The sequence below is a fragment of the Ovis canadensis genome, chromosome 14, assembly GCF_042477335.2.
Source record: "Ovis canadensis isolate MfBH-ARS-UI-01 breed Bighorn chromosome 14, ARS-UI_OviCan_v2, whole genome shotgun sequence".
NCBI classification, from domain to species: Eukaryota; Metazoa; Chordata; class Mammalia; order Artiodactyla; family Bovidae; genus Ovis; species Ovis canadensis.
The window spans coordinates 42,591,882-42,611,625 of record NC_091258.1 but is presented as its reverse complement, the minus strand read 5'-3'; the positions used below and the strand labels follow the sequence as shown (position 1 = coordinate 42,611,625).

Sequence of the window (19,744 nt, the reverse complement as noted above, 5' to 3'; positions counted from 1 at the left end):
GTCTGGTCTCACTCTACCACCTTCTCATGATGCTGAAGTGAAAGATGACATTTCCTTGAATTGGTTCCCTTAAGAGGGTAATGACCACCCATGACAGAGAAAAAGAATTCACAGTCCATATTATAAGGGGAAAATCAATGAGAATCCCTTTTAGAATCCTTTTAAATAATCCCTCCATTTCAAAGTTAAATGTTAATGTGGTGTTTTCTGATTACTAGTTACTCTTATTTAAAACTTAGTAACTAGCTAGTTACTCTTACTTAACATAATTTCCCCCAAATAGCTACAGGTAATTTAAGTTAAAAGTTATAAGGTGATGTATATTTTTAGTCTCCAATTTAATAGTGCCATGACTTGGCCCTCAGTTTAACAGGATGAATAAAAAGATTCTCTCCACTTACTCCTATTTGATGGTCAGTGCAGAAATGAGGGTATGAGTTGAGGATTTCAAAATTAGAAAGGAAGACATATGACTGCGAATGTATGTATCTAATAGTTTGATAAGCTTGGGTCAGTCAGTAAGTGCTTATTGAATACAAACTATTAATATGTCCCAGAACTTGGCTAGGTACTGGGGATTTAGTGGCAGACAAACATCAGTCTTTTTCCACATAGAGTTTTCTCTCTGGTAGACACTTAATAAAATTAGAAATGACAGAAAATTGCAAGAAAATATCTCAATTCCTCTGGGCAGAAAGGAAGTTGAAGAGATGAGAGGAATCGGAACTATCTTAATGAAAAGATCCCTTAAAAAGGACACATGCCACCAGAGATAGGGAACATCTATCAGGTGCTGAGAAGAAGTCAGCCGGGGATAAACCAGGTTCTGTCTGAGGAGAATGGACCTCTGACGGGAGAGGTGGAGGACCACGTAACAGCTCCACCAGAAGAAGCCAGTGTCTTCCTTCCTTCACCGTGATGATACCACCACACTCAGAACCAAACGTCAAAATTACAGACCATCAGTGGCCAGTGTTGGCCAAAGGGGCTTCCATAACTCTGTTCTACATTTTCTCTCCTCAGGAGGGTCTTTCTAGGATTTGATTTTAGATGCTTACCTCTTACTTACCATACATACAGAATTAGAATAGTTTGCTCCTGATGGTTCAGTGACACAGGGACTGAACTGAAAATATGAAATGTGAGTCAAGGTCTCTGAAGTCTCAGAGAATATTTATCATTCGAAAATTAGTTAACAATAGACCCTTTCAGAGCTTTTTTTACCCCTTCAGAAAGGAGCTTTCCTGTTACTGTAAATAAATCTAGTGGAATATAATTTAAGCTTCATCATCATCTGTAGAAGTCAAGATATGCTATTTAGCATCAAGTTAATTATGTCTGGGTTAAAAACACACTTTGGTTTATCTCTTTTAATCCTTTTTCTCTCTGACCAATACTGAGGCAATAAAGTTTGCTTATCATGGGACTATCACAGGTTAAAGAAAAAGATAATAGCCTATATTTGTAGATAGGTATCTAGCCAATGCTCTTCATGTAATGGATATTCACAAAATTTAAGAATCATCATTCTAATTTAGCAGTGACAAATATTTTAATAATTAATTTCTCAGATATTACCATTGAGACACTTGTTTTATTCACAGACATATAGTGCATAAATGAAAAATCATTCATTTATTTATTTATTTATTTTTATGTTCTTTTTTATTTTTTTATTTTTTTTATTTTTTTTTTTTAAATTTTTTATTTTTTTTAATTTTAGTTTTTTATTTTTTAAATTTTAAAATCTTTAATTCTTACATGCATTCCCAAACATGAACCCCCCTCCCACCTCCCTCCCCATAACAACTGTCTGGGTCATCCCCATGCACCAGCCCCAAGCATGCTGCATCCTCATTTATTTACTGAACAATATTTACTGTGCATCTACGGGATGCCAAGTTTTGTAATATTACCTGGAGAAACAATGTAAAAAGAACAAAAAGAGTGTTCCCTCCAATGGAACTGAATGAGGAAGAGGGATAATAAAAAGGATAGAATGAATCAATATGATAAACTTTAAAAATTAGGCTGAAGAAAACACTAACACAACGGGGACTGAAGAGAGTATAGGAAAAGCAGAGATCTTTTATGTAGCGTTGTCAAGACAGTTACTTTTTAAATGGGGATAATTTAAGTTGAAACTGAAAAAAAAAAAAGAGAGAGGGTAGTCATACAAGAAGTGAAAGAAGAAGTCTTCTAGCCAACAGGATAAGCCTGTGCAAAGATCCTGAAGGGAGCAAAAGCTTGATGTGTTTGAAAAATTGAAGACATCTGTGGCTAAGAATAATAAGGGTAATAAGCAAGTTTAATAAGAGTATAATAAGAAAAGTGAAATTTGACAAAAAGAGTATTATGTTTGAATAAAATCCATACACACACACGCGCGCGCGCACACACACACAGATGTGGGGATGAGCAATGAAACAGGAAGATCATCTAAAAGGATATAATTGCAAAAGATAATGGTAGCCTGGCCTGTGCTGGCAGTGAAGGGGTAGAGAGGTGACTGGGGAGGCTACATGCTTCCATGCATCCAGTAATACATCCAGACATCTAATATGCACTCAGCACCACTGTGCTTGGAGTTCGTGGTGTAAAGACATTTTACAGATGTGGAAGCTGAGGCTGAGAAAAGAGTAAGAGTCTATCCACACCCATGAAAATTAAGAAACATGGGCTTCAAAGTCTATTCTTGAAGGTGTCCCAGTCCCTGTACTTTCTAGGATTTCACAGTGCTTCCCAAGGAGCAGATTTTGGAATTCTGTTAATGAGAATAATATTCTAATCAAGAATGAGCACTTTTCAAAAAAAAAAAAAAGTCAACACCCATGATCAATAACACACTCTATTCAAAAGCATTCTACAGAATAAGAAAAGTAGAATTAGCCCTTGATAAACAGCAGCAATGAATGAGTTTGCTACTCTATTTATATATATATATATATATATTTAGTTTCTGTTGGTCTTTTTCTAATAAATGTTAAACAATGAAGTAAAATTATGGCATTTTATAACACTCATGAAACAATAAATACAGAAGATTTAATTTTAACTTTCCTGCCAGAAGGCATCTTTCAGGATCTATCTGCATACACAAGAGGGAGAGAAGATTGATTTTAGAATAGATGAAACTGATAGCCTCAACAAAATGCATAAAATACAATTTTCATTTTACTTTGGGTGGAGTAAGGAGATGGTAAATCAGTGGAATGCATAAAACTCTGCAAAGACGACACATGTAACAAAGCCTTTCAAGACAGTCTCTAATAGAAGCATAACTTTTTAAGTGGCACTTTGACAGAGGGGGAAAGCTAAAAAAAAAAGGCAAAGTGAAAAAACCCGAAGTTTTGAAGGTTTGAAACTAGCACAGTCTAAAAGTCTGAGTCATAGATCTGCCATTTACCAGTTTTGTAACCTTGGGTCTTCTGTTAGTTTAAACATATTTTAGGAATATCCAGCTTAATATCAAGTGCTCAATAAATAACTATAATAACTAGTACTACATATTTTAACTAGTTTCATAATTTTCATAGCAAAATATTAGATTTTTTTGGTTTTATTGCTGTTATTGTTATATATTTATGAGCTTTGATTTGGAGTGAAACACTATAAATAATCCCTAAATGAGTCAATATAAGCTAGGACAATGTATTCCCCTATATTGGAGTAACTCTTCCTCTGATAACATATAAGTCTTCTATTTGTCAATGGTAAAGAAAGAGCTCCTACATCACTTCTCCCCATATGAATTTGTGGGATAATATAATTATTTTCTTCAAGTGCATTGGAATCAACTGACAGGACCACATACAATCTAAATGTTTTTTGAAATCATGTTTGCAGCCTCTGTATGTTTTGGCTGCCCCTCTTGCATGAATCCAAATCCACAGGCTTTATTCTGGCCCCTCACCTAAATAAGTAATGATCCGCAGGAGGAAAAATGGTATAAAGGACTGTTTACAAATCTTGGGCTGTTACTGAATGATTACTCTGTTTTATTTTCAACCTTCAAGCTAGTAGATAAGAATTTAGATGGAAGCATGGTGGCCGCATGTGTATGCTTGTTTTTATTTGTTCATGGAAGCCATGGTGATGAGCACACCTTTTTGAAGAAAGTGAAATTGACAGTAACCATTAGGATGTTGTCATCCTAGGCTTTGTGTTAGTGACATAAATTGCGCAAGATTTGATCTCAGTTAGTAAAAAATCCTCCTGCAAAGCAGGAGACCCCACTTAAATTCCTAGGCCGAGAAGATCTGCTGGAGAACGGATAGGCTACCCACTCCAGTACTCTAGGGCTTCCCTTGTGGCTCAGCTGGTAAAGAATCTGCCTGCAATGTGGGAGACCTGGGTTCCATCCCTGGGTTGGGAAGATCCCCTGGAGAAGGGAAAGGCTACCCGCTCCAGTATTCTGGCCTGGAGAATTCCATGGACTATATAGTCCATGGGTCATGAAGAGTCAGACACGACTGAGCAACTTTCACTTCGCTTCACTTTATACCAAGAGGAGGTATTATCAGAAGAGCAAAGACGCAAATGGTGTTAGTGCTATAACCACCAAGCTATGTAGACACAACACCTTCAAAAGGAGATTAAAGAGGGCTCCAGGACTTTGAGACTCATGTGGGGCTTTAGAGGATAGCATGTCTTAAAGGGAATACCTGAGAAGCCCTTTTATGATAAAGTGTGTCAGTAAATGTTACGGTATGTGGTGTGTCTGTGTGTATGTGTCTGTTTTCCCCAATAAGGTTGGGAACCACTGTATTAAACAGTTAAACATTATCTTGTATTTATTTTGTTTAAATATAAGATCCCTTTGCATTAATAAATACATGTGAATCCCCAATGTGTTAGAACCAAATGGTCCTTGGCCTTTGCCAAACAAAGTTGATTATAAAGTCTTTTGAATTTCCTTCATAGAAAACTGTATAACAAGTGATAAATGGAACTCAGCTGGAAAAATCTTGCTTCAGAAGAGTAAACAATATTATGCTTAGCATTTTCAGCCTAGGAAGTAATGTTTATGATATTCATGAGGCATCAGGAAATATTCCTGTGAAGTTATATAGTAGAAGATGGAGAGCAGATAAGCCTAAAAAGCAAGTTAAGACTTCTAAACTATGTTGAAAACTGTGAATTTTGCCCTCCTAATGAGGTTTTCAAAGCAGAGCAAGTGATGGAGAAATTTTTTTAAATAAATATTAATCATTTCAATGGTATATAATATTCACATGAAATATGCAGAGACCAGCAAAGGAAAATAAGAAACAGGAGCAACTGGAAAATTCAAACTTTGTATAAATACATCCTTCAAGAGTCTTTGCTTTGTATCATTTTATGTCAACTCAGTTTCAGTAAAGTGAAGTGGAGTGAAAAAGAATGAAACAAATATGTTGGAAGTTCTATGGCGGGTTAGTGAAGGCACAGGCCCCAAAAGTCTATCCAGAGGTCTAAGGACTTTACTAAGTGTTTAAAAGAAACATACACAATCTAATCTGCATTTTCTTGCTGTATTTTCTAAGTTCAGACCTCTAAGATACACTCTAAAGAGCCACCTAGTGCTTTTTAAAGACAAGTGTATACTCATGCAAAGAAATAAGACATAAGAAAACACATTGGGGAGTAAAAGGAAAAGCTTGGTAGAAATTGAATTGCCTTGAAAATTATTTTTTTTAAGTGTCCAGGAACTATCCGTTAAATGGATATGAACAGTGCTTATTTAGAGCTATGCTACAAAGTTTTGAAAATAATAGGATAATTGGGTCATCCTGTGGGTTTTAACGTAATTTCTCAAGTTCCTATATTTCCTACTTTTTCAATTCATCATCATTGGCATAAAGTGATTTCTCTTGTAGACATAATTTATATTTTCAAAGATCACTCAGGGCATGGTTCTTAGCCTATTTTGTTCTCTTTGGTTAGAGATACCAATGATAATCTGATAAAAGCTACATACCCTCCCTTCATATAAGTGCATATATAAATAATTTCTTACAATTTTGCTTTCATGTTTCACTTTTCCCTCCCTCAAGTTGAAAACTGCTGATCTAAGAAATTTGTTGTTGTGTAGCTGTGAAGTCGTATCGGACATTTTTGTGATCCCATGGACTGTAGTCCACCAGGCTTCTCTGTCCCTGGGATTCCCAGGCAAGAATACTGGAGTGGGTTGCCATTCCTACTCCAGGAGATCTTCTCAACCCAGGGGTCAAACCCACGTATCCTGCTTGGCCTGTGGGTTCTTTACCACAGAGCCATAGGGAAGCTCCATCTAAGAAATTAGAAGTTAGTATTTCAGGAATGTTAACACTGATAAAAACCATCCATAATAGGCCAAAGAATGAATGGAAAACCAAAAATTATCCTGTCCTTTCTATATTGCCTTTAATGTCTCCTCACTCGCTTACTTTCTGCTGCTGCTGCTGCTAAGTCACTTCAGTCGTGTCCGACTCTGTGCGACCCCATAGACGGCAGCCCATCAGGTTCCCTCGTCCCTGGGATTCCCCAGGCAAGAACACTGGAGTGGGTTGCCATTTCCTTCTCCAATGCATGAAAGTGAAAAGTGAAAGTGAAGTCACTCAGTCGTGTCCAACTCTTCACAACCCCATGGACTGTAGCCTACCAGGCACCTCCGTCCATGGGATTCTCCAGGCAAGAGTACTGGAGTGGGATGCCCATTGCCTTCTCCTGCTCACCTTTAAAATCAAAAGGGAAACTTTGATACTCATAAAATAAATAACATACGTGGCAAAGATGGATAAGTTCATCCTTATGCTATCCAAAATATTAGAGGTCTGAGCCCCAATTTAACTGAGGTACATGTGCAGAAGGTATGAACGCCAAGAAGATTTTGAGGCAACCTAACACAGGGGCAGGAGGATATAGGAGTTTGTTATCCAAATTACTTGGAATCAGATGTCATAATGTCTTTGATGTGCTAGAATTCTTCATGTCTACCTCTCAAGGTTATGTAAGAATTAGTGATGATGCTAAAGCATGCCTGACATGATTTATATATTCATACACTCACTTATTCATTTAGATAATACTTCTTAAATAGCTACCATATGTCAGATACTTTTGTAACAGCAGTGAGAAGGGAAGAAAAAACCCCACTCATCACTTAAGAACAAATCAATGCATAATACCTATAGAAACTCAGAGGGGATATTATAATAGATTCCACGAAGATTTTAAGATTGTTAACCAATCAGATCACCAGAAATGTGTTTATTTGCTGGCTGCTTGCCTTTTGAAAAGTTAATAATGACAGCAAAACTGTACTATTTAAAATATTTTTGTGTCAGTATAAAAGTCTAAACTAAAGCTTAAGAAAATGTTTTAATAAGAGCAATCTGAGGTTTGCTTTACTATTCTTGCTTGACTATAATTTGAGATTTATTTTATTGATTACCAATGAATCATTTTTTTAAGAGTCAGAATTATGATATGGCCCACAGTTCTCGAAAAACTTCCTTTTTTCAGTTTTATGCCTTAGAAAGGTCATTTGTTTTCAAGTCAGAGTCTGCTCCTATGGAAATCCAAGTATAACCTGGAAATTCATTTCCTTATGCCTGACCTCAGATAAGCTTTGTTTTTTCTGATGAGATGTATGTTAGCTTTTAGATTCCTTTGAACTTAATCCACAATATATTATCAAACATTTGATTTTTCAGCTGCATCCTAACTTTGTTGCTGGATAGTACTTAAACTAGATGCTTTTTCAAAATTTATTTTTTAATTGAAGATAACTGCATTACAAAATGTTGTTGTTTTCTGTCAGACATCAACATGAATTAGCCATAGGTGTACATATGTCCCCTAAACTAAATGCTGTGTATGTATGGCATACACAGTAGTATGTAGTATGTAGTATATCGATATACTTCATATCAATAGTAGTATTGATAACAGCAGTGAGAGGGGGGAAAGCACTGACTCATCACTTATGAACAAATTTATAACTTCTTCAAAATTTTTATATCATTTTCATGAAATAGTTCTCCAATTACTTAAAAAAATCAACTGATATCTAAGTAGCTCACAGTGGGAAATGTGTGTACTTTTCATTTGTCATCAACTCAGTGTGCCTATAAAGTCTGCTTGTGTGGAGGTGCACTTCCTTGCTTCTTTTTCTTCTCTTGTTTAAAACCGAGTGTGTTCAGATGTTATTACATCAATGAAGATTTCAGCCTTTTAAACATGGGTAACTTTATGCATTTTAATAGCATAAAGTCCTCCAAATGGTCTACCAGGCATCTACTTTAAGAGAAAATGACCAGCCAGGCCATCTGCATTAAAAATAAATGAAGCGTCAAAAATGATTTAAACCAAAGTCCTAACCATAGCCAGTTCATAAGATATTTGGAAGATAATTTAAAGGTTCACCAAATTTCACCATTTTTTTCTCCAACACATAATGCCCTGATTTTGATGTGCATTTGACAGTACAAACTCTCCTAATGAATAATAACAGGGGACATATAGACAACAATCATTTCCCTTGACTCAAAAGAGTGATCCCAGTCTTAAGCATGCATCAGAATCACCAAGAAGAATGTTTAAAACACAGATTTCTGGGCCCTATTCCAAGAGTTTTTGGTTCAACAAGCTCAAGAAGTCGCATGTCTTACAGAGTTCCTGGCTTAAATAAACGGTGGGGAAAATATTCATTGCAGGTGTAATATTTAGACCAAACTTCTGAGACGTGGTATGACAGGTAATTACACTCATTTACTTCAGGTAAGCTAAATTATTGCCTCTTTTGTTTTGGTTGTGAGAGCTTAACATGTATATTCACTTACCAGCATGTATGAGTCGTTTTCATGAAGATGACTTAGAAATATTCAGAATGGTATTGCTTGTAGGAGATCTATCCATTAATTACACTTCAAGAATGCATTTAAATTTGAATGATTTCCACCCCCAGAATATCAAGAAATCCTCTTTTCATTTGTTTTTCTTATTTTTATTCATTTCTAAATATTTTCTTGGCCATGCCACACAGCATGTGGGATCTTATTCCCCAACCAGGGTTCAAACCCATGCCCCTTACATTGGAAGCACGGAGTCTTAACCACTGGACCACCAGGGAAAGTCCCTGATCTTCTTCACATGTGCTCACACACTTCAGGAGTTACTTCTTCAATAGGTGCACTTGGAAACAGAAGTCTTTTGAAACAAAATTGGGTAAAGGAAGAAGATGATGCTACATGTACTCACAAGTAATTCCCCCCCCCCAACTCTGTTCTTTGTAACTGCCTAAAAGAAGGCTCCTGTAAAATTATTCTGTTCAATATTTGTATGTGTAGGTTGTATATAATAAAAGAGTCATCTGGGTTTCAGAGTTTCTCCCCTTCTTTATAAAACTGGAACCCCAGGGAATCTCTCTGCCCTTAAATGTCAAGGCAAATATGCCAGTTGTTTAGATATAGTAAATAAAATTGCTTTCCTACATAATTTGATAGAAGTGAGGCCTTGTTCATGTCATATCAAAGTTGTTACACTTATCAAGGTGCTATGTCATGAAAAAAATGGTATTGACCTTAACAAAAAATAGTCAATAATAATGATGATGACTAATACTCATTGAACATTTACTAGGAACCAGACAGTATATTAAGAAATTGATGTGAATTTACCTAAAGAAAAGGATCCTATGAAAAAAAGTATTATTTTCATTGAAAATTTAGGAATACAAGAAGACTGAGTTTCAAAAAGAGTTAAGTCCCTCCATGTCATGCAATTAGTAATTATGACTTCTATCAAGGCAGCTTTATTTCGGACTCCATCACCTTAATGGCTATCTCATTGTTTTATCCATGAGTTATATTTTGTGCTATTTTCTGTTACTCAAGCTAAGTAAAATTATAAGACATTTCACAAGGTCCTTAACAAGAGTAAAATACCTACCAAGTAGGAATATGTTCCATTTTTTAAAAATGGAGAAATAGAAAATGAGAGAAGTTATTTCATTTATGCCTGAAATAACGTACCATATAGCATGTGGGTGATACAGTGCAAAACTCTACAGCTATTGGAAATGTTATTAAATTGTGGTTCTCATCTTATGTAGGCAATAAGGTCCAAGGCAATGATATCTTTCTCAAAAAAAAAAAAAAAAGTGATCCAGTTTTTTCTTTTTAATGATACTGGCAAAGTTGAATAGAACATGGTTGTTCAAACAGACATATTAGGCATCAAATTGTATTATCTAAATTTCACAAACCTAAAAGGATTTATGTGTTAATTTTTGATGGTAAATCTGATATCTCCTTGACAGTCATGCTTCATAGGCATATTTTTTTTTTTTGGTAGAAATTATGTTGTAGCTATTTACAGTGGAAGTATAAGCTATCATTTATACTCCATTAGCTGTTGCCCAGCATTTCATACTGAAGTGATTAATATCACAAATTTATAGATATGAATTATTAAGTGAATTCTCTTGACATCCCAAGAAACAACTTAGCACTAAGTTAATGCAGCTCTGCAAATGAAATAAGCACATTCAACTGGCACTGATTCTGAGTATGTGTATCTATCCAAACAGTTCTCTGCACGGTGGTAATTCTTCTAAACCCTATAATTTATTCATCTAGGATACATTCCAAAGCATTGTTTGCATGTGTTATCCATTAGCTTTAAAAACAGTATTCATTATTGGGAGGGAACAGAAGACACAGCTCTTCAGAAAGGTGTGTGGCAGTGATGTTTGTGTCCAGGAACACGCCATTTGGCACTTACAGCCTAATCAGCAAAATGAAAGAGGAGCTGTGAGGATTCAAGATTTAAGTCCTTTACCTCCAATATCCTCCCAGAAGCCACACTACAATCACTGTACAATTCCAAATTTCATTCTAGAAGCCCGCCCATACTCCAAATGGAAAGAAACCTCTAAATGCCCCATGAAAATGTTTTCAAATACCCTGAAATTTGCTATTTCAAGCCACAGATAATAAATGGACACAAAGGTAATGACCTTAATTTTCATGAACTTATCAGAGCTAGGTTTCAAAGTGATGAATGTTTCTCCTTATCCGTGGCACAAACCATCCATAACAATTTAGAAAATGGAAAAGATTCCTTGGACCAAAGTATCACTCCATGAGAGGAATGTCACTCAGCTTTTAAAGGCAGTGCGAGCCCTCTGATGTCATCAGAAATGCTGACGTCAAGTTTTATGTTACAGGTCATTCAAACAGTGAGTGCCATGGACAAAGATGATCCCCAAAATGGACATTATTTCTTATACAGTCTTCTTCCAGAAATGGTCAACAATCCGAATTTTACCATCAAGAAAAATGAAGGTAAATATATTAGCATTGGGAAACAGGATAGGATATACATCAGAAAATAGGATGTGATTTCATAATTTCACTGAAAATATCAGCACAGTATTTTTTTTTCACCTATGAGCAGTTAAAATTTAGCTTATCAGCCTAAAGGCATGTTAATTGCAACTCTTCCTCTTTCCAGTATTCAAACAATACATATGGAAATTGTGAATGTGCAAGTTAATTTCGTCCCAGGCAGTACCTCAATCACCTTACTTATAGGAAATGAAAATAAAGATTTAAACCCTGTGAAAGTTCCAGTAATTTTAAGATACTGAGATATCTGATAGAGGAGGAGCTGGCTTATACTTTGCAGTTGTTAAGTTTTAATTGAATGTTTACCAAGTCTTTAGGGAAAGCCTATTCTAATTTTGCCTGCTTTGTGGGTACACATTAGAGGTATTTGTTTTAAGCCTGTACCAACTTTGACAACAGCAATTAGATCTGAAAATCCTTCTTGAAGGACACTCCTTATCAGTGTTATTTTGGTGCTAATATGAACTGATTTTATTGTTAAGTCTTTTACTCACAGAGAACATTTAATCCATTTCATTATTTGTTAAGAACCAAGCTCAGATTAACCATTTCCCTTAACTGTTGTCTATTACACAGGAAGGTCAGAGATCATTTTTTAAAAGTCTATCTCATCTATACATTTTTCTTTTCTAAGCTGCAGTATATTTAACAAGGATTTTTAGCTATTTATTTCGGCTCAGATGTATTTAAGTCTTCATTTCAGATGTTTCACGGAATGATTAGCAAAATAAATGTGTTGTCAGGGTCTGTCTTCTGGCTTTATTATAGGCATTTGTTTAGATTTATGAATGGCCTATGTAAAAAATAAACTATACTCAATTGGAAGAGTAAAATCTGGTTCATGACTTTTGGATTACCTGCTTTGTTTTGATTCAAGGAGGTAGTGAATTTTGATAAAACTTCCCTTATGAAGTGAAATAACATGTATGGCCCTTGTTAAAGTATATTCTGGCCTTACCTTTTAACAAAATTGCTACTTGTTTCTTTGGGGATCATGAATGCATCACAGAAAAGGAAATGAGAAAGCTGTTGTATAGATATTACTCATTCAGCTGGCTTCCACTGTTGCAAACATTAAGGAGATGAAATCTTGATCTCTCTCCTCAGTGATGGACTTACATGTGTTAGCTTCCCTTAATTAGGAGCTCTAATCCAAGTACATTGTTTTTGTTTTTTGGGTAACTCTGCCAACATTTCTCTTTTGCGGAAGTCACATGACTATGCCTAAGATGAGAGCCCCCTTGGAAATTCCAAACTGAGCTGAAAGTCTGTGCAAAAGTGTGGGCAATTCTTACTTTGATTTGAAGCAACAGGTATCAGTCATTATTTTTGCATATCAAATGCCCAACATTTTAAAATTCTCTGTGAAGAAATGTTTTCCCATCCCAGGTTTTGAGCTCCTTGGTGCTTTCTATGCCTTCTGCAATTCAGGATATGGCTGGCCATTATTAGTATGGCTCAATGATACTGCATAAACATATATTGGATGAATGAAAGGTTGTTACTGCATGCCTGTGAAAGTGTAGCTTTGTACTATATTTATTATGCCCTAAACCCTTTAAAGATGAGATTTTAGTCCTAAGGTGAATGCATTTCAAGTGTCTTCTCAAACTTTTAGAATTAATACAAAGTAGAAGCTTGTACACCTAGGAAAATTCTCTGTGCCCCATCACACATTTCAATAAAATTTCCAGTAAAATATTAAAGATATGCGGATTATCTGTTTTCTCTTGAAACTAGAAAATATGACCTAAGTTTTGACTTACCTCACAAGTGTGTGAAATAATTGCAAAAAAAAGGAGGTGGGGGGCCTAGGTATCACATAAGGGCTCAGAAGAGAAAGAACACTCTCTGTGCCATGATTGTTTATATAAAATTATGTGTTGATTTATTTTGTAAAGAGTGACCATATAATTTACTGTTCCAATTGGGATTTTTTTTTTTTAGAGTGAAAGGGGTTGCTATTTATATTTATGCCTAGAAAAACCATAAACCAGGACTGTCTTGTGGAAACCAGGACATATGTTCTCTGTGACTTGGATTTAAGATCTAAATATTCAATATCTCCACAGAATAAATCATGAACCCATAGGCTTTTAGAACAGATATGTCAAGTTTATACACTATCTCTCTTTTCCTAGATCAGAAATTCATTGAGTTTTGTTTCACTTTTTTGGAATCTGGATAGTTTCTAAGAAAACAGGACATAAACCACAATTTGTCTCCTCTTAATGTGTAGAAACCATTAAAGTAATGGAAAGAAGCTGTCGGATTTAAAATGCTGGAGATACATTGATAAGAAGGTACATAAGATGATGTCTTGTGAGCCTGTTACCCACTCCTTAAGATGATAGAATACAAAACAACCAAAAAAAAATTCAAATATTAGGCATCATTTACTCTAAAACTATGGTATGTTTTATGTTTGAAACATGAGAAAATCAAATGATGAGCTCATATTCAGAACGGTTTTTTTCTTCTTCAGATTGATTTTAAAATGGTCAGTAGCTGATGTTTCTCCACTGAGAACATCATGATTTACAAGTCCCAGCCCACCAGATAAGGGTTAATATTTTGAGAGAGGCAACATAGTCAAATCCATAATGGATGGGTGGATGGCTCCTCTTATGAACTGGATCTTTAAGGGAGATGGCTTCGGTATTTGGCATTTTCTAAGAAACTTGCAGCATGTCTTTCAGTTCACATTTACTGTGATCTTTCTCTCCTCTCATATAGCTTGGTCTTTCTGCAATTTTCAGCTGACTAATTCATAATCACAAACAAAATGAGATAGAAATTAACTGTCTCTTGTCTCCTATGCAGTTGGGTGATTTCACAAATAATTCTCTTTCTGAATATATGAGAATTATATTCATGCCAGAATAGGAACGCAAACTTCAACACAGATAAAGGTGAAAACAAAGGTCAAAAATGTGAAGAGTCACTCATCACATGTACACACTAAACAACCACAACAACTTACATCTTCTCAGTTATATGGCCCCAGATATCGTTTTCTTCATCTTCCAGTTGGATGAATTTATAAACAAAGGGAGTGTGACTGACTGCACTTCAGTACTGACTTTCATTCCAATTGTGAAAATGGAAGATACTCAACAATTAACTATAACAAGTCAGAGAAAATAAATGAACTTCCCCCAGATACAGAAACATCTTGAATGCAGGAAATCTGAGGCTGACAGAAACATGATTTTCTCTAGCCTGCACACTGTAGTTAGAAGATTTGATGGAAATTGCCAGGAAGCTAGCTGGAAAAGTGGGTATCTTTACTGAAATATTTGAATCACATGTGTAGAATAATGAGAATAAACATATCTCTGCCCTAAAGAGGGTCTGTGGGAAAGAGAGACATGGACTTGGCCTCAATTATAGCTTGATTAGACTACTGGTTGGGAAAAACAGTGGGGAAACCAGAGTATCTGATGACACTATTTTTGTTTTTGTCTCTTCTTGATGACTCTTCATTAACCAAAATTCTATTAGCAAGAACCTCACTCTAAAAGGCCTGATTTTGATAATTAATTTGGATAATGGAGATGCTGACTGGAGCTTTGAAATAAGTGTGCCTTCAGTTATCTCAATGTCCATTCCACAGTTCCCTGTTCAGAGCATAATTCATGTTTTGTTTGGCAGGGTTTCCATCTCAACTCAACGGCCAACTTCAATCATTATGTGTTTCACATCTTTTGATCCTCTAGAAACCTCCCTTGTGAGAATACTGACCACAGACCAGTTATTTTAAGCCTCAATGTCCTCATCTGTGATACCAAAGATAACACCACCTATCTACCCCTTGGGTGTGCTTTGATGGATATAAGTAACCGATGGCTTACAGAGCTATTATCCCAATGTCTGGCACACAGAAAAATACTCATCATGAAATGGGACAAGATCCTATTTACAAGAATCCTCAATGCCCGTGCTGTGTTCCATCTCTTCTGGTTTACTGTTCTCAAACAGGTCTCTTTGCAGCTTTAATTCTGTTGATTTTTGAATATTGCACAGTAATTCTGAAACTGGCCTCATTTGGTAGCTGTGAAAACCATGATCCTCACTTGCAATGCATTGCAGTCTAAAGCGTATCATCAAAGAAACATAAAAGGGAAAAAAATAGGAAGACGGGAAGGTGGGGAAAGAACGAAGATATTTACCAGCCACAAAATTGCTGGGATTCCTGGATTTAGTTTTAAATATTCAGGCTTTTTTTTTTTTTCCTTTCTCCTTTGCCAACATGAAACTCAGCGTTCTCCACACAAAGGCTAATTCCAGTTTCCAACTTGTTAAGATGATATTCTATTCTAGCATATCAAGTTGTTTTAAATTCATCTACTACCTCTCAAAACAGACTCTATGGGAATCAGTTTGTATAAGCTGGAAAATGAACGACAGTCTTCCTTTGCTCTTTTGAATAATACCAACTTAATTCAGAAGCCTCTTGCCCCAAAACTAAAATTTACTGCTTGAAAGTGGGTTTCCCTCCTAAGCCAGCCCCAGCTGGTCTTCTTTTCTCTGTCCTCTGTCCAACTGAATCCTCATGAACACTTCTCCTGTGTTCAGGAGGTAGGTTTCCAGGCAGAGTTCCTCTTTCCTCTCTCTTAAGCCACTCTACCTCGTCTGGGCTGAATGAGACCTGAAAGGCCTTCCTGATGATCCACACAGCAAAGAGGACCACCCTGGTAAGCCGATTGTCCTCTTTCTAGCCACCTTGAGTCTCATTAAATTCTTCCATTACACCAAGCTGCTTTGAAACTAACAGAGGACTTTCCTAAATAGCATCTCTTTCCTCAAGTATTCTTGACAAAAGCCTCCATCCCTCAGCGACAGTGGACTCATTATTATTGGGTTACTCTGGCAACCATACCTAAGCAACAAGTGAACACTGTGTGCTTGTGTGAGTGTGATAATGAATACCTATCCACGCATGCTTCCAATATGGTGATCTTGTCCACTCTGCTCACACAATAGACTTCCACAGCATCAAACAATGACAAGAGGGCTCTTTCATATATGATGTTAGCTTTTACCCATATGAAGCAAGGCATTTTTCCTCAGTGTTAAATCATAAAAGGTAGCGCTCGATTTGCATGAAACAGAAGGGCCAACTGGGATTCCGAATATGCAGAATAGCATTATGCATACATGATCCAAAAAGGCTTCTGCTTCAGTAATTCATAATTTATTGTTTATGCTTCCAGCAATGTTTCGTTGATAAAAAGCCATTTATGTTTCATTTTGTCGTCTAAACTGTAATTAAAGATGATGTGCAAGTTAAGAAAAATAGATAACAGATCTGCACTTCCAAGTTGAGTGTGGCTGTGGAGTTTGGTTCAGAAAACTAGATTTTCTTTGCTTAAGAAGTTTTTATAAAGCTCTTGTTATTTTGTATCATTTCCAAATTTTTTTTTGTATGTTTGGTTTTCTTTTTTTAAGTCATAATACAAGAGTACCCTCAGAAGTTAAGGATTTCTTTTGCAAAATTTGATAAGCCTAAAATTATTGCTCTGGTCATACACAGTATAGTACAGCATATATTTTCCAATGTATGTTATGGAAGACAATTTAGTTCTGAGATTGCTGATTCCTATGGATATAATTTAGATACACTGCATAAACTGATATGTGTAGTTGTCCATATGCTATTCAGAGTTATGAATTGATTCAGAGCTTCACTATCAACCTGCTTGCAATCATTTCTGGTTCTTATAGAGAATTCTAATTGTGAAGATTTTTGAAAGAGAAAAAACAAGAGATAAATTTTCACATGGTTAGTTACCTTGAAGTTATCTTAAAAATACCTTATAGCATAGACATTTGTTTTATTTTTGTTTTAGAATTTCGCTTTCTGAGACTTTTGCTTCAAAAGAAGAAAAAAAATAGAACACTTGTTGTTGGGAGCAACTGTACATTAGGGGAAGTATAAAGAATTACTCAGAGAACACACTTTTTTAACCAAATCTTGTTTAGACTACTTTGTTGTTTGTGTCATTAAAGAATAATGTTATTTACTGATCTGTCATGTATTTGCAAGCATGAAAATAAGCCTTGGGATTTTGCGGGTGCCAAATAAACATGACTGTCCTTTGGTAAGCACAACCAGATATTAAAATTGAATGTGGAAACAAAATGAGCTGTCAGTCTATGCAAATTCTCCCTTTCTAAAAAAAGCATTAAATGTAGTTGACAATCACTTCGTCTCCTTTCAACACAGAAGTTCCCATTTTGAATTAATTTGAGCATTTTATAGACACAACATTAGGCATACGTGACATGCCATTTAGGGATGTGACCTGAATAACACCCACCCTGTTCTTTGGATCCTTCAGTTTATTAAAGTGTGTAGAGAAGGCAGAGAAATAATTTGGGAACAGTAAAGGGGACACTTACATAGATAAACATTTAAAAAGCTGACTTAGGATGAATTAGAATGAATGATAAAAGAGAGCCCCTGTGGAATATAGAACAGCACCGGCTTTCTGGTTAAGAATATTTAGTTTTGAATCCTAGCTCTTCTGAATATGAACTGTGAGAAGTTGCACAAATTGTTGAATAACCTCAAGCCTTTTTCTAGAAGAGGAAAATAATAACTATCCTTATGTTGTTTTTTATAAGAAAATATTAAGTTAAAAAAATAAAAATGTGCTAAGTTCAGTGTCTGGTGACTAGAAGGGACTCAATAAATATTAGTTTCCTCCCCTTCTTTCTCTTCTTTTTCTACAAATTTGTGAGCCCCCTGAAGCTGTCTCATTCACCCAGTGCAACAAATAAAAATATCAAAAAGGAAACCAAAATAAAGATTTGGGTGATAAGTAGTTATATACTGTTCAACTGTCCCTTACCTGAGAGGCTAGTGATTGAACATATCAGTAAATGTTGGCAACGAGTAAAGCAGGGAGAAAGCAGAAATGGGAAAGAAGAGTATTTGGGTAACCCTGATTACCATAAGATGATCAATAGCTAAAAATAAAAAGTACCTAAAAACTGTAGGTTTCCACAGGACTCAGTCCAGTTGCACATATGGCTCTCTATATTGACAAATGGAATGTTTAAGAGTTGATAGAATGATAAAATTTTTGAGCTAGTGGCACCTTAGTAAATAGCCAGGTTATGAAGATATTAGATGCTAGATACAGAGACTTCAAATGTATTTCTTAAAAAATCAATAGTAGACAACCTACTGTATAGCACAGGGAAGTCTACTCAGTGCTCTGTGGTGACCTAAACGGGAAGGAAATCCAAAAGAAGTAGAGATATATGTATACATACAGCTGATTTACTTTACTGTACAGTAGCTGCTGCTGCTGCTAAGTTGCTTGTCGTGTCCGACTCTGTGCGACCCCATAGACGGCAGCCCATCAGGCTCCCTCGTCCCTGGGATTCCCCAGGCAAGAACACTGGAGTGGGTTGCCATTTCCTTCTCCAATGCACATAAGTGAAAAGTGAAAGTGAAGTCACTCAGTCGTGTCCAACTCTTAGCGACCCCATGGACTGGCAGCCTACCAGGGTCCTCTGTTCATGGGGTTTTCCAGGCAAGAGTACTAGAGTGGGGTGCCACTGCCTTCTCCAACTGTACAGTAGAAACTAATACAATAACGTAAAGCAACTATACTCCAATAAAAATTAACTTAAAAAAAAGACAGTGATGAGAGATGTCCTCTCTCCAACTTTATTTTCCATCACTCTCTCCCTTCTACCTTGTTCCCATCTTATACATCCTTTAGGTTGAACATGCAAAACCAGTCACGCTTTCTGTACTTGCTGTCCATTCCTTCTGTCTGGAATACATACTCTCTGCTCCCTCTATTTTCTATCTGTCTAATTCCAAGTAGTTCATAACAACCCAGATTCCTCTCGGCTGTGAGGAGAAGAAGGGAGTACTTAACATTTCTGAAAAGTTTTCTTCACTTTTCGCTGCAGGACTGTGACGACTGCTAAGGTAGACATGTGTATCTATCTTGAGTCAAAGAGTAGCTCCTCCACTGTCCTCTGAGGTTATTGATGAGACAATATATCTTCATTCACTCAGATATTCATTCAATACCTATTTATTTAGTGTTTACCACCTGCAAGGCACTACCCTGGGAATTGAAAATAAAACAGTGAATAACATAGACACTGTATTGTCCTCCTGTACAGAGTATTTTTGTTCTCCTTGGGACTCAGTCTTCTACTAATCTGAATTCTCAGAGAGAAAGGCTATAACTTAACATGGCTTTTTGTCATCGAGGGGAGAAATTCACAGGCAAAGCCTGCAAAAATGCTGTGATTTGAGGAGGAATGATCAAACATTCTAACTTCTGTACTGTCATAAACGATGTCCCTGCTTAAATCTTCCTCAACTTGTGAAACAGTTT

The 19,744-nt window shown here is 36.1% G+C and overlaps 1 protein-coding gene across 1 annotated transcript in view; it reads left to right on the top strand.

Moving 5' to 3' along the window:
- Window positions 1-19,744, top strand: part of CDH8 (cadherin 8) — a 397,524-nt gene that overhangs the window by 327,910 nt on the left and 49,870 nt on the right. Inside the window, exon 10 of the mRNA XM_069548935.1 lies at window positions 11,192-11,309. Within this exon, the coding sequence (XP_069405036.1) occupies window positions 11,192-11,309 (118 nt within the window). The remainder of the gene's footprint in view (window positions 1-11,191; window positions 11,310-19,744) is intronic.